Source organism: Callionymus lyra, chromosome 9, assembly GCF_982586985.1.
Source record: "Callionymus lyra chromosome 9, fCalLyr1.hap1.1, whole genome shotgun sequence".
In the NCBI taxonomy this organism is placed as follows: Eukaryota; Metazoa; Chordata; class Actinopteri; order Syngnathiformes; family Callionymidae; genus Callionymus; species Callionymus lyra.
In genome coordinates, this window is record NC_141826.1 from 24,635,637 (window position 1) to 24,650,991 (window position 15,355).

The 15,355-nt window shown below is 38.8% G+C and overlaps 1 protein-coding gene and 1 pseudogene across 1 annotated transcript; both read right to left on the reverse strand.

Annotated features, from left to right (window-relative positions):
- Positions 1-4,724: 4,724 nt before the first annotated feature.
- Positions 4,725-8,033, reverse strand: LOC148072393 (protocadherin alpha-8-like). Its single transcript, XM_087799969.1, has one exon. It carries the CDS (start codon positions 7,960-7,962, stop codon positions 5,899-5,901), a length of 2,064 nt encoding a protein of 687 aa, XP_087656095.1. The 5' UTR covers positions 7,963-8,033; the 3' UTR covers positions 4,725-5,898.
- A 2,791-nt stretch (positions 8,034-10,824) lies between these two features.
- Positions 10,825-15,091, reverse strand: LOC148072394 (protocadherin gamma-A2 pseudogene; annotated as a pseudogene).
- Positions 15,092-15,355: the final 264 nt, after the last annotated feature.

Genomic DNA, 15,355 nt, shown 5'->3' on the forward strand with positions numbered 1-15,355 from the left:
TAAGAAGTCATAATGAGAAAATGCCTGATAAATAGCAGCCATGTGATACAGACAAATGCACTGGAAGGTCATGATCTGTAAATGATTTCTGGACACTCACCCTTGCACACACATCTGCAGAGACTTCCTGAACCAGCCAAGCGCACAAACAAAGCCACTGGAGCAAGTATCAGTGAACCGTGTATTTTTAACTTCAGTCTGAGTTGCGGCTAAATTGCAACCCATCCACTTCTTTTGTCTCTTCTATTCAGACCCAGTGTGTCATGCATCTGCGGTCCTGAAGTCACAGCCAACCAAAGTGTGTTGCTAGAGAGCGCAGACATGATCTGACATCACACTGAACTTGTTAAAAGCGCTGATTTTTAATCACAGCAATAAATCTTCTCTAAGCATCTGCTCTTTAGGAACCACTCACCACTGTAAAGCTGCTAATGCTCTCCAACACAAGCTCAAAAACTGACATTGAAATACCATGATTCTCCCCACACACGTTCACTCCTCTACACTCCGTCTAACTGGAGAGGATTTGACAGCAGATATATGTTCGACCCATTTGTTTGTCTCTCACAGGATCTCACCTACTTCCTGCTCTTCTTATTTCCTCTCAACATTCCTGTTTAATTTTGATACATCCAAACATCTCTGTGTGATTTCACATCAGGGCATGCAGAGCTGCTCCCCCTCCCCCCTTTCTCCTCTCTCCATCCCTCCCTTCCTCGCTCGTGCACTTCCTCTGCTGTTGCTAAGACTTAGGGAGGTGGATCTCCATGCATGTTGCTATGGGCAACGCAGCATGTTCAGCTAAGAATCTCAGCGTGGAGACGTTCACACATGTGAGTAAGTCTGACCTAGTTACAGTGGAAAAAAAAGACGTGATTGAGAAAATAGATGGTGGTAAAAAACATTAATAAACATATCGATTTAAAATGAGGTTAGATGAATAAAACAAAGAGCTGCCACACCTTTTTTTTGTCTCTTTGACACGTTGTACTCTCACAGTGACTAACCTTTCATTTATTTAAAGCTCAACACCCTCGTATAAACGATAAAACGACACTCTGATTTATATCACACACAGCTGATCACGTCCTACTTAAGGTATATATTATAAAGGTGTTGTAAAAATGGTACATTCATTTCAATACAATGGCTCCCAAAAACTGTGTTACATTGATAATTAAAATCATGAAGCGGATGAGTCCCTGCCCCGCCTAAAATAGAGTCTCGGCGGAGCAGCTGACGGCATCCACTGCTGCTCTCTTTCAGATTCAGACATGCTTCATTCATTTAATCTGCAGCATCACAGCTGCCCCTCTGATTCAGATGGTGTCAAAAAGTGTGATGTTTGCAATCATAAAACAGACACAAAACTACCATGCAAGATCCTTTATCAAATGAAGCATTTAAAAATATATATTATTGTTATTTCTGTAACCTAAAGTGTCAAACACAAAAGGGCTCGGGGCAGCTTTCTTTATTTTGTAGCTACCATGGATCACTTTCATTTTACACCCTCCCTCTTCATATCAAGCGCAGCATCTCTCACACAAGTGTCCTTCATATCTACATTTGCTTCATGTTATGATATAAATAATCAAACTCTGACCTCTCAAAACCTTTTACAACCTGCTATGATACATTTACTTTAAATTCAACCTACTTTACCCACACTCACCTGTGGTTGTGTCACAACAGTTCACCCATTTCAGTAAAAATCCCAATGCTAGCAAAGACTTTGACCGCAGCAACCAAATAAAACAGTTTAAACATTTAATCAGAATTTTCACAAATATAACCATTTATATTTGTAGGATGAAGAAATGGATAAAAGAAAAGGAAACACAGATTTTAAATGCTTGAAAATGTATACGTTTTATACAAGGTTGCAAAAGAAGCCATTATTTGATTAATCATAACTTATTATATTAATTACTTACTTACTTATTATTATTAAATATATTTTTAATTTAAAGATCATGTGTATCAATCATGAAATTGATATGGAGGAAACATGTTAAAATGATAGAAAAGATAGAAAATGATGTAATGATATGAGATGAAAATTAATAAACCTATGGATAATTCAATTCAATTTTGTTTTATTAAGAGTGTAAAATAATAGGACATTTTATTTAAGCATTAAATTAATTTAAGGAACCTGTAAGAATATATTAAACATGATAACAGACATTCTGAGGGCTACAAAAATACAGTCAGAGAGAATTGTGTCACTCCTATATACTTATATAGGGAAATTCTATTTATTTATTTACTTTTTATTCCATTAATATTATACCTAATAGGTCCTTCTAATTTCAAATACACACCAGAAATAAAAATGCAGTTCAACAAGTTCATATTTTAAGTAACCAAAGTACAATATATTTTGGAAGTATTTATATGTTTATATCTCTCAATGAAATTGAGCTTTTTTTTACTTGATTAAGTGATTAGTAGATCTTTATGATACTGAGATCAACATCATCCTACCTCCTCTGAAATTCTCCTCCTGTCAGGCAGCACCAGAGTGTTAGCATGGCTGCCAGGAACTATAGTAGATCCAATACTCATTCTGGGTCCAACTGTACTGGATGCTGTGACACAGAGTTCCATCATAGTTGGTCTCTTGGAGATATTTAGAAGTGTAGTCTGTGGATTTGGAGCACTGCATTACCGTCAACCAACACGTCCTCACACCCAAGGCGTCATACCGTCCTACGCCGTGCAATGTCCCCCTGGCGTCCCTAAGGTAACGTTACAGGGGGGACAAAAACGTCGGTATTCGCCTACCCGGGTCACCCAGTAATATACAGAGCACCCCCCTAACTCGTCGTTGCCATGGTAACGTGACGTGACGTGTCGCTGTTGTCATTTGGCTACCTTAATTCTAAAACTATGAAGCGCACTTGAAATGTTTAATGTCAACAGTGCGATTCTACCCCCGATTGTGCTTAACGACCTCGATCCACTTTAAGGAGATGAACATAAATCGGTAAAAAATGCTTAATTTGTATTTTTTGAAGCTTGGATTGTTCACGCATCGCGGAAGTCAAGAGGCTCTCGCGGATTAATACATGCTTAAAAGGTCCTGTAAAAGTGACTATATTGTATATTTTTAGGTGTTTCAACTCCATAATCTTGACATCGTTTATGAATGAGTAAAATAAAGTCTGTGTTATTTTGCTTGATCCTCTTTATAATCCAGGGCGCTTTTCTATGAAAATAGAATCTTTCATTGAGATTGCGTTTATGGACATGTAGCAGGACGAGGTTGTTTGCATTCCAGCCAATCCCGTCTTAGCCTGCTGGTTAAAAGGGGGGCGGTGCGTACACTTCTCTCTTGCTCTGAATGACTGTTGCTCTTTTGCTCTTATTTGACCTCTGTGACCCTCAGACATATGAAACTTGGTCTGCGTGACCTCTTACACCTCTAAAATCATATGCTGGTAGAACCATAATGATAGGCCCTCCCAAACCGGAAGTAGCTTCAGGAAGCACCTAGAAAAACGCCCTTGAAAACATATGTGTACAAATGGAACATGAAGAACCTCTAAAAGTTTCAGATCATTTGAATTAACAATGGTCGATTTATAGAGCTTCAAAGTCCAGATTTCTCCAAGTTTCCCATGATACCATGGGGCACAGGAAGTTCATAGCAACATCAAACCACCACAGCTCAACTCAGAATGGAGTCTAGAATAACATATCCAAATATCAGCTCTGAGGTCCAAGTAGAAAAAAAGTTCCCAAATCCATTCCTGAAGGATCAGGTTTGCTTATTCTGTTACACTCAGAGACGATCTTGACAGAAGAATGACAACCCCTCCCTCATTTTTGGACTCATTGACACCAAACTTCTCACAGGATAGTAGGAGACCATCTGAATGTGTCATATAAATATCAGCTTTACAAGGGCCTTCATGCCTCTTGAAGATAGAGAATTAACCCTTTGATGTAGCACAGGCCACTACAAACAAATGAATCATGTTGGTGTGTATAGTTTTCTGATAGTATAACAGCAGTCCTGAGTCACCTATCAATAACATAAATATGTATATTTTAAAGTTCAAACATGTACTGTGGCTCTCACAAAGCTTTTAGACGTGCTCGTCTTCTATTTCATAGTTTGAGTGTAATTTACAAATAGCTCTTCAGTTGCTATTTTAAACGATGATTATTACTGATGAATTAAATCAATTTTTACTGCTTATCCATATCACATGGAATGACACAATTATGAAAGTTATTGCAAGTGTGATGATTTCAAGAAAGCAGTGGTTTATCTCTATTTATATCTTAAATATCTCCACTGTGTTTTGCTGCATGTTTGTTTGTTTATGTTTGTATTTTGTTTAATACTTTGGGTGTTGATGGTTAATAATTGAGTAGTGAAGGGTTAGGTATAGAAAAGCTTATGCTTCATCCTTCTTACTTTTTCGACATGTTGGGTAAATATTATTGTTTGACTATAATTATTGTTGGACTAATGTCATTGGTTTTGTTTGTTTTTCTTAAGTTTACTTTCTTATGTAACATGTTCGAAATAAAGCATTCATTCATTCATGATTCATTAACATATGATGTCTGCTTTGCCTGAATATTGTTCATGTTGAACTCTATGTCGATCTTAAACCAGGGTAAATAGAGACCTTTTTACAACTTTTAAATCACCAATAGTCATTTTCACAACACATTAGTGCACTGATGATGAATACTATGGGACGTTATTCAAAATGATATCAAATTGTGCTTTATTACAGGTTTCATATCAAACAAATGTTCACAGATCGACACAAATGTCACGAGTAACCATCAGAGTCAATCTGTACGACGTTGATGGTCTCGTCCTCAGCGAAGACTTGTGTGTAGTAGTTTCTGGTCCGAGTCATGGTTCGAGTGACGTCATGCTGACTTGCTGCTGCTCCTCAAATGCTCTGAAGATCCTTCAAAGCCTCATCAGTATTATTATTAATAAAATAAATCGCCTACCATGACCTACCAATATAGCAAACTTTTTATTGGAATATAAATATATTTTCGTACTTCAAAATAACAAACATGTGTGAGTTACATTATAATTGAAAAGGCTAAGTTTTAGCTCTCTAGCTCTCGTGTTAACGCACCACAGAAAGTTACATTACACGCAATGAAACCTTATTTCTGAGTCTTAAAGCAATAATGATATCTTACCTCAATAGACGAGTGACGCGCACCTGGTTCCGTCAAGATACTGCACAAACGTGAGGACAAAATGCTATCGATCTTTGTCAACAATTGTGACGTCAACATCAGGAAGTTTGGCGGAAGTGGCGTGTGCGGCAGTTGGAAAACTTTTCTTGTCTTTATACAAACACACATCTACAATTGTATTCATGGCGCTTTTAAACAAACAAGCACAATATCTCATTTTATTCCTGTGGTGTGACGTCACCGCTGGAGGATCAGTTCATTAGCGTGTGTGACGTCACCTCTGCAGGATCGCGATTAATGTTGACAAACGTCACGTAGACGCTCATAATCGCAGCTAAATAAAAATAAAACATATGTCCATAAACGCAATTTCAATGAAAGATTCTATTTTCATAGGAAAGCGCACTGGATTATAAAGTGGATCAAGCGAAATAACACATACTTTATTTTACTCATTCATAAAACAATGTCAACATTATGGAGTTGAAACACCTAAAAATATACAATATAGTCACTTTTAAGCATGTATTAATTCGCGAGAGCCTCTTGACTTCCGCGATGCGTGAACAATCCAAGCTTCAAAAAATACAAATTAAGCATTTTTTACCGATTTATGTTCATCTCCTTAAAGTGGATCGAGGTCGTTAAGCACAATCGGGGGTAGAATCGCACTGTTGAGATTAAACATTTCAAGTGCGCTTCATAGTTTTAGAATTCTTCGTCCACTTTGGCTGAACTTTTCACATCACAAGCAGCAAAAGCCTCTTTGGGCTCCACAACTTTGACAAGCACAGTAGCTGTTGCTGAGAGAGACACGTCCCCATTGTCTTTGACCAGTATGAGCAGTTTATGTTCAGCCTCGTCCGTCTCTGTGAAGGAGCGAAGAGTTCTGATCTGTCCTGTATAGCGGTCCAAACCAAAGAGACTGTGGTCAGAAACTTGCTGCAGTGAAAACAGTAACCAGCCGTTATAACCTACATCAGCGTCATAAGCTCGGACTTTAGTCACCAAGTGTCCTGCGTTCACATTGCGGGGAATCTCCTCCACACCTTCAGCAGAACCGTCGGAGTTGACTGGATACAGGATGACTGGAGGGTTGTCGTTCTGATCCAGAATGAACACGTTCACCGTCACGTTGCTGCTCAGTGACGGACTTCCAGAATCTGTGGCCACAACTTGGAACTGAAAACTCTTCACTGTCTCAAAGTCAAAACTCTTCAGAGCAGAAATGTGTCCATTTTCAGAGTTCATGTTGAGGAAAGTTGACATTCCTTTATACCCTTCTATAGATCTCATGATCCTATATTTGACTAAAGCATTGTCGCCCTCATCACTGTCTGTGGCACTGACTGAGAACAATAACATTCCAGGAACATTGTTTTCCAATATATGAAAAACAACTGGATTCACTGAAAATACCGGTCTGTTGTCATTCACGTCTGAAATAGTCACTGTGATAGTTTTATACATGGTCAAAGATGGCTCACCTGAATCTCTGGCGGTTATTGTCAGCTCATAACTGGCCTGATGTTCTCTGTCCAGATGAGCTTTGGTTACAATAGAGTACATGTTGTCTTTTAAAGATGGTGTCAGAGCGAAAGGAGTCTCATTACTGATAGAACAAATCACTTTTCCATTAATCCCTGAATCCTTATCGTTCACACTCAGTAACGCCACTGTAGTGCCGAGCTTTGAATTCTCTGGAATGGCGTTTGAAAATGACGTCACCTCAATTTCAGGTGCATTATCATTCAAATCTAAAATCTTAATTATGACACTTTTCTCAGTGGATAGAGTAACAGGTCCTTTATCTGAAGCTTTGATATCAAGCTGGTACCTGTCTTTTACCTCAAAATCGATCGCTCCTTTAACAAATATCTCCCCACTAACTGCATCAACTTCAAATAATTCGCGCAATTTACTGTCCACATTATTGCCGAAAGAATAAACCACCTCTCCATTTAAACCGTCATCCAAATCTGTTGCATTCACCTGCAGGATTGTGGTCCCTACATGCGGGTTCTCGTTAAGCACAGCACTGTATGACTCTTTGGTAAAAATCGGCATATTGTCGTTAACATCCAAAACATCAATAATAATATTCATGTTTCCGGACCGAGGAGGTTTTCCTGCATCAGCCGCCGTCAGCAGCAACCCATGACTCCGCACTGTCTCTTTGTCCAGCGCTCTGTGCAGGTGTAACACGGGGATCTTCTCGTCGTCCCCTCTATCCATAACCTCCAGCCGGAAATGCTCATTCTGACTGAGTTTGTAGGTTTGGATGGAATTGCTCCCGCTATCCGGGTCCAAAGCCCGCTGTAACTGGAAGCGCGCACCAGGTAGAGCCGACTCTGAGATTTCCAAACGCGTCTCGTTGTCCGTGAAGGTGGGCTTGTGATCGTTCACGTCCAAAATCTCAATGTTGACATAATGCACCTCTAAAGGATTCTCCACAACAGTTTCGATCTTAATCACACACGTTGCGATTCGCTCGCAAACCTCCTCTCTGTCGATCTTCCCGTGGACGCTAAGGATGCCGGTGTGTTGGAGCTGGAACAAAGGTTCGCCAGGTCCAGAGACGATTCGGAAACCACGTGCGTTCAACACGCTAAGATCCAGCCCCAAATCCTTCGCAATGTTTCCAACAACGGTGCCGTCTTCCAGCTCTTCTGGAATCATGTACCTCAGTTGCGCAAGAGCGGGATTGTAAAAAATAGCCAAAAAAAGCAGACAAAAAACAACGCGCTCCAAATACAACCCGGGAGTCGCCATGATGAATTAGGAAAAGACCGTGATCACCAGAGTCCTTAAAGCATGTTACTTTTAAGCAAAAGATGGACAGAAGTGAGGGAAAGACGAAGGCAGCCTCAGAAAAACCTCCTTCAGATCGAACTTTGTCAACCTTCAAAATAAAAGTCCCCAGACAAAACTACATCAGATAGCGTCTGGAAAATAAAAACACTCCTTTTTATTTCAAATAAAACAGGAAATGCATGTGATAAAGACGTGATGTTAGACAAAACGACATCGGATAGCATCTGGCAAAAAAAAATAACGTACCGTTTTATTGCGAATGAAACCGGAAATGCACACGATAACGATGTGATATCAGCCAAAAGGACATCGGATAGCATATAGAAAAAAATAACAATATCATTTTATTTCGAATTAAAACAAAAATTCATGTGATAACGATACTAAAAAATCCGATTGCATTTTGGAAACAACTATTTATTTCGATTGAAACCGGAAATGAACCTGACGTCACTGATTGCAACTACCGTGGCGCGATTTGAGGTGAAAAAAATTAATATTCGCTTTGGATACAAGTAAGTTAAGTCGATTGCATTGTGTGTTTTTTTGTATTATATGATTTTATTATGAAGCGACAAGTTGATCCCGGTGACGTCACATGTATTTCTGGTTTTATTCGAAATAAAATGGTCCGGTGATTTTTTTCCCAGATGCTATCTGATGTCGATTTGTCTAATATCACGTCGTTATCACATGCACTTCCGGTTCAATTTGCAATAAAATGGTTCGCTTATTTTTTCCAGGCGCTATCTGATGTAGTTTTGTCTGGGGACTTTTATTTTGAAGGTTGACAAAGTTCGATCTGACGGAGGTTCGTCTGAGGCCGTTTTGTCTGACGGAGGTTTTTCTGAGGACGTTTGGTCTGATACCTGACTATGTACATTCCCAAAGTTAGCAAAACTTTGTATTCTTGCTTTTTATTTTTTTAAAATGTGTTCATCTGTAAATCTTCTGCTTGAATTGTGAATTTCCGAACTCAGATAAATAAAATTATATATTTAATTATCTATCTAATGTTGTTTTGTATGAAGCCTAAGGCTGCTTCGTCTGAAGGATGAAGTCGTTTGGTCTGATACCTGACGATGTCCTAAAATGTACACCGTACGTGTGAGCGGCATAGTTTGTGAAAAGGCAGTGACACCATGCGAGGATATCTTGCAACACAGTTGTACCCAAATTCTAAGTTAAATGTACAGAATTTAGCGCTAAACATGAATGTGTTCGTCAGTAGCTTAATTTCGAATTATAATAAAAAACAGTTTTAATAAAATTGGGATTGGTAAAAAGTACAAAAATAATGATAATAAAAATACGATATGTTGAAAATAAAATGCTCTAAATTATGCATAAACAATCGGTGGAACATACGTTTTTACTTTTTAATTTAATAGTTCAAGTTTACTTGCTGAGGGAATAATGTGTAAATAGTATCCAACTAAAACAACTAATGGTTGTCAATGCTAATTTAACACCATTTGTCAAATAATGAAGATAAATATGAAATGCAGTGGCAGACCGCGCATTTCAGCCGTAGGCCAGCAGTGACGTCATACTTAGTCAAATCTAAATGATTCCACCTCATAATAGAGACAATATTCCACAATGTCACGACAATAACATACACATCACATGAACCTTAATATAGGATGTTCAAGCAATAATTAATTTTCTGAACAAATAAATCAATATGACCATATTCACCATTAAGAACAGGGAACTAAAATTGCGGAGGAATCTGACAAATACAAAATAATAATAGGTGATTTTAAGAGATTGACCAGCGGGGTTCACCGAAAGTGTATCTGAACTTTAACCAGTATGTACAATAATAAGCGCATTATCGCCATTTTATAGAAGAGACAAAACATCAATGTATTAAACGTTTAAAAAATTAAATCAAAGTAATTATTTTCATCCGTTTTGGTGAAAATTAAACAGTAAAACAATCAAACATTTAGACGCTGCTTGGCGCAAAACGCTTTTATATTTTTACATTATTTTTTTCATTTATAGAATTTTTTAATTTTAATTTCGTTTCCATATATTAATCACTAACGAAATACAATGTCAAAACTAGTTAAAAATATTTTTTTTAACTTACACTCACCAACATCGATCTTCTCCCCTTAATTGAACAAAAAAAATCCATTCATCTATCTTTTCTAAAGACAATCTCTGTTGTACAGATTATGTATGTTCTTCAGGTCCAAGAGTATTTTTTTTTCTATATTCACAACCAAATCTATATCACCCCCTTCAGCCATGGCGTATATTTAGAAATACGTAAATCTGCTACCAGTGTTTACCCAATCACAGGACACGTAAGCTACATTTACACGAGGCCAGCTAGATACGCTATTACGGAGTCGAGAGCTGATTGGCTAGCACATTTGCCTGAAAAAAGGCATGTTAGTAAGATCACTTGTTGGCTGAAACATGGTTGGATGAAAATGCAAAAGTTATATTTAAACTGATAAAAAAGCAACAATGCTTTAATATAATAATATCAAATGTTAAACAACATATATTTACTTTTTTGAGTATGTTGTTGAGATAAGCAGGGAATACCTTGCTGGCCATGACCGTCCGACCCTGATTAAATGTTTGGTTTAATATGGAAAAAACTGTAGCAGAGTTGAACAATTGCTGTGACCAAAATACTAAACATTGAAGCATGCTTAAAAAATAATCTGTGTGGCAAAGTTAAAGACCAAAGAGAGGATTTTTTCAGGAAAACGAAAAGTGGAATTCATCAAAATCAAGACTCTTCAACTTTATGCAGGTTTTAAATGAATACAGTATAAACCAAATCCCTAATTATTATTCTACCTCCTCTGAAGTTCTCCTCCTGTCAGGCAGCACCAGAGTGTTAGCATGGCTGCCAGGAACTATAGTAGATCCAATACTCATTCTGGGTCCAACTAGCATGTAGCGTTTGTCTCCAGATCTGTACTGGATGCTGTGACACAGAGTTCCATCATAGTTGGTCTCTTGGAGATATTTAGAAGTGTAGTCTGTGGATTTGGAGCACTGCATTGCCATCAACACGATGATACTGATGATGAAAAGTACCGACACTGAGCCCAAAGTGATCATCAGATAAAAAATCACATCGGTGTCTTCATCCACTTTGGCTGAACTTTTCACATCAGAAGCAGCAAAAGCCTCTTTGGGCTCCACAACTTTGACAAGCACAGTAGCTGTTGCTGAGAGAGACACGTCCCCATTGTCATTGAAATTGTAATTGATGAAAAAGAGGCTCAGCTGTGCTCGAGACAATCCGATACTTCCGCTGTTTCAACGTGCTCTTATCTATTCCCAAATCCTTGGCGATATTTCCGACCACGGTTCCTTCCGTCACTTCCTCGGACACGGAATATCTCAGTTGCGCCGCAGTCGCGCTCCACAAAAGCGCAGCCAGCAGGCAGAGGACCCAGCGTCTCGTCAGCATCGTGGTCTCTTTGTTCCGCGACAACGATCCAAATATCACACAATCCAGAGAAAAAACGACCATCGGACAGATACAACGAGCACGTCTGCGTGAGGAATCGGGGTTTGCGTCAGCTTCACAACATCGTCGGCGCGGAGCGTGAACACAATGACAAAAAAGAAAAGAGATTCTCACGATGTCCGACTGAAGGGATGGATCCTAAATCACGTGATCTTATATGGAAAACTATTTCCTATAAGACACTGACACCCAGTGATGCTTTCTTTAACCACAGTTACTTCCAGATGTTTAAATAAGAATTAAAATAAGAACTCGTATAGACAACATAATAACCATATGTGATACTGTTGATGATGTAAAAATCTTAAAATACTTTGATATCTTCAAAGTTTGTTCAAAAGGTTTTAATCTGTGATTTGAAAAACGTGTTTGTGCATTGAAATAAACGAGAAAGGGGATTCACATGTGAAAAACAACGTGAGGAAGTTTCAGTACCATGGACAGAGAAGACCACATCTGTCCAAGACCTCAACATTATCAGTGTCCAAAAAGAGCCAAATAATATTACCCTTGAAGATTATCCTTACAACAAAAATGATTCAAAAAATACAAATTTCAGTTCGTTTCTACATTTGAAAAAAAGCAAGGTAAAACATAAGCATAGGGGACTATAATAAAGATTTACATATGTAACATCTTCCAACCAAGAAATGACCGTATTGTTCAACTTTAAACCTACTTTACTGAAAACATTTATATATAGTTTTTAATGTTTTTAATTTAACTCTGTTTGAAATACACTGGATTCATTTAAAATCCCACAATTTACATTATAAAGGACAATTGAAGACTAGGCCATCCATGAATGAACTACCAAAAAACAATGTTAGCAAAAAAGTAAACTTAATTCAGCAAATCAATGGAAATGACAACTGCTGAAACATTATGAAAACAACAAGTGTAATGTTTTTCATTTATACGTCCATGGAACCTCTCTCCAATTCACTGAGTAAGAAGAACAACTGTAGAATGATATACTTGTTGTTCACATCACACATGTAAGTACATTTTGGGTCAAAGATTGTTAGATTTCAACCATTTTTGCCGCAGGATTTGTCATTGTCAAGATCTTTTATACCTGCAAATTTATAGCCACTTCAATTATAAATTCTGCAAGTGTACAAAAGAAAATGTATCACCATACCTCCTCTGAAGTTCTCCTCCTGTCAGGCAGCACAAGAGTGTTAGCATGGCTGCCAGGAACTATAGTAGATCCAATACTCATTCTGGGTCCAACTAGCATGTAGCGTTTGTCTCCAGATCTGTACTGGATGCTGTGACACAGAGTTCCATCATAGTTGGTCTCTTGGAGATATTTAGAAGTGTAGTCTGTGGATTTGGAGCACTGCATTGCCATCAACACGATGATACTGATGATGAAAAGTACCGACACTGAGCCCAAAGTGATCATCAGATAAAAAGTCACATCAGTGTCTTCGTCCACTTTGGCTGAACTTTTCACATCAGAAGCAGCAAAAGCCTCTTTGGGCTCCACAACTTTGACAAGCACAGTAGCTGTTGCTGAGAGAGACACGTTCCCATTGTCTTTGACCAGTATGAGCAGTTTATGTTCAGCCTCGTCCGTCTCTGTGAAGGAGCGAAGAGTTCTGATCTGTCCCGTATAGCGGTCCAAACCAAAGAGACTGTGGTCAGAAACTTGCTGCAGTGAAAACAGTAACCAGCCGTTATAACCTACATCAGCGTCATAAGCTCGGACTTTAGTCACCAAGTGTCCTGCGTTCACATTGCGGGGAATCTCCTCCACACCTTCAGCAGAACCGTTGGAGTTGACTGGATACAGGATGACTGGAGGGTTGTCGTTCTGATCCAGAATGAACACGTTCACCGTCACGTTGCTGCTCAGTGATGGACTTCCAGAATCTGTGGCCACAACTTGGAAGTGAAAACTCTTCACTGTCTCAAAGTCAAAACTCTTCTGAGCAGAAATATGTCCATTATCAGAGTGGATGGTGAGGAAGGAGGATATTTTGTTGTCTTTGCTTCCATCTCTCAATATATGATAGGAAACTAAAGCATTATCTTGTTCATCCTGATCAGATGCTTTGACACTGAACAAACTAGCTCCTGGATTGTTTCCTTCACTCACGTAAAAGGTATATGGACTCTGTAAAAACTCTGGTTTGTTGTCGTTGACGTCGGACACTAACACACTGATAATCTTCTCTGATGATAATGAAGGTTTCCCAGAGTCTGTGGCAACAAGTTTTATAGTATAACTTGTTTGATTCTCTCTGTCCAAGTGAGATTTAGTGACTAATGAATATGTTTTATCTTGTACTGAAGGTGCTAAAGTAAAAGGAACATCATCACTGATGGAACAAACTACTTTTCCATTCAGACCAGAGTCTAAATCATTCACACTTATCAGAGCGACTGTAGTTCCTGGTCTGGAATCTTCAGAAACTGAGTTTGAAAGTGAAGTGACTTCAATCTCAGGTGCGTTATCATTTAAGTCGATTATTTTTATCATTACATTTTTCTGTGTGGCTAGTGGTGGTAGTCCTTTATCTGATGCTTGGATTTCTATTTCATGTTTATCCTTATCTTCAAAGTCTATTTTACCTTTAACGGTTATCTCACCAGATAATTTATTGATGTCAAATAATCTTAAAATTTTGTGGCTCACACTGTTGCTAAAAGAATAAACAACTTCTCCATTTGCACCTTCGTCAGAATCAGAGGCATTAACTTGAATCACTAATGTCCCAACTGGAGAATTTTCCTCGAGCATTACTGTATTCATATCTTTCATAAAAACAGGCGCATTGTCATTCACATCTAAAACCTTCACGTTTATATTCATGTTGCCAGACCTTGGAGGTTTCCCCCCATCAATTGCTGTCAACAACAATGCATGTGTGGCCGTTACTTCCCTGTCTAATTGTTTTTGAACTATTAACGTTGGAATTTTTCCATCATCTTCTTTGTCTTTAACTTCTAAACGGAAATGATCATTACCAGTAAGTCTATAGTGTTGGACAGACAAAGAACCACCGTCTGGATCTCTTGCGGGTTTTAGCGGAACACGCATACCTGGCAACACAGTCTCATAGATCTCAAGCGTTATTTCTTCCTCTGGAAAAACAGGCGAGTGATCGTTTATATCAGTCACTTCCACAACAACATAGTGCACCTCCAGTGGGTTTTCCAAAACCGTCTTTAGGTTCACTAAACAAGAAGCGCTGCGCTCACAAACCTCCTCTCTGTCAATCTTTCTGCTCACGTACAGAATCCCGTCATTCGGGTTGAGATGAAAAAGAGGCTCAGCTGCGCTCGAGACAATCCGATACTTCCGCTGTTTCAACGTGCTCTTATCTATTCCCAAATCCTTGGCGATATTTCCGACCACGGTTCCTTCCGTCACTTCCTCGGACACGGAATATCTCAGTTGCGCCGCAGTCGCGCTCCACAAAAGCGCAGCCAGCAGGCAGAGGACCCAGCGTCTCGTCAGCATCGTGGTCTCTTTGTTCCGCGACAACGATCCAAATATCACACAATCCAGAGAAAAAACGACCATCAGACAGATACAACGAGCACGTCTGCGTGAGGAATCGGGGTTTGCGTCAGCTTCACAACATCGTCGGCGCGGAGCGTGAACACAATGACAAAAAAGAAAAGAGATTCTCACGATGTCCGACTGAAGGGGTGGATCCTAAATCACGTGATCTTATATGGAAAACTATTTCCTATAAGACACTGACACCCAGTGATGCTTTCTTTAACCACAGTTACTTCCAGATGTTTAAATAAGAATTAAAATAAGAACTCGTATAGACAACATAATAACCATATGTGATACTGTTGATGATGTAAAAATCT

What these genes read in the sequence shown, in the direction of transcription:
- LOC148072393 (XM_087799969.1), bottom strand. Translation starts at nt 7,962, where the DNA reads ATGGCGACTCCCGGGTTGTATTTGGAGCGCGTTGTTTTTTGTCTGCTT.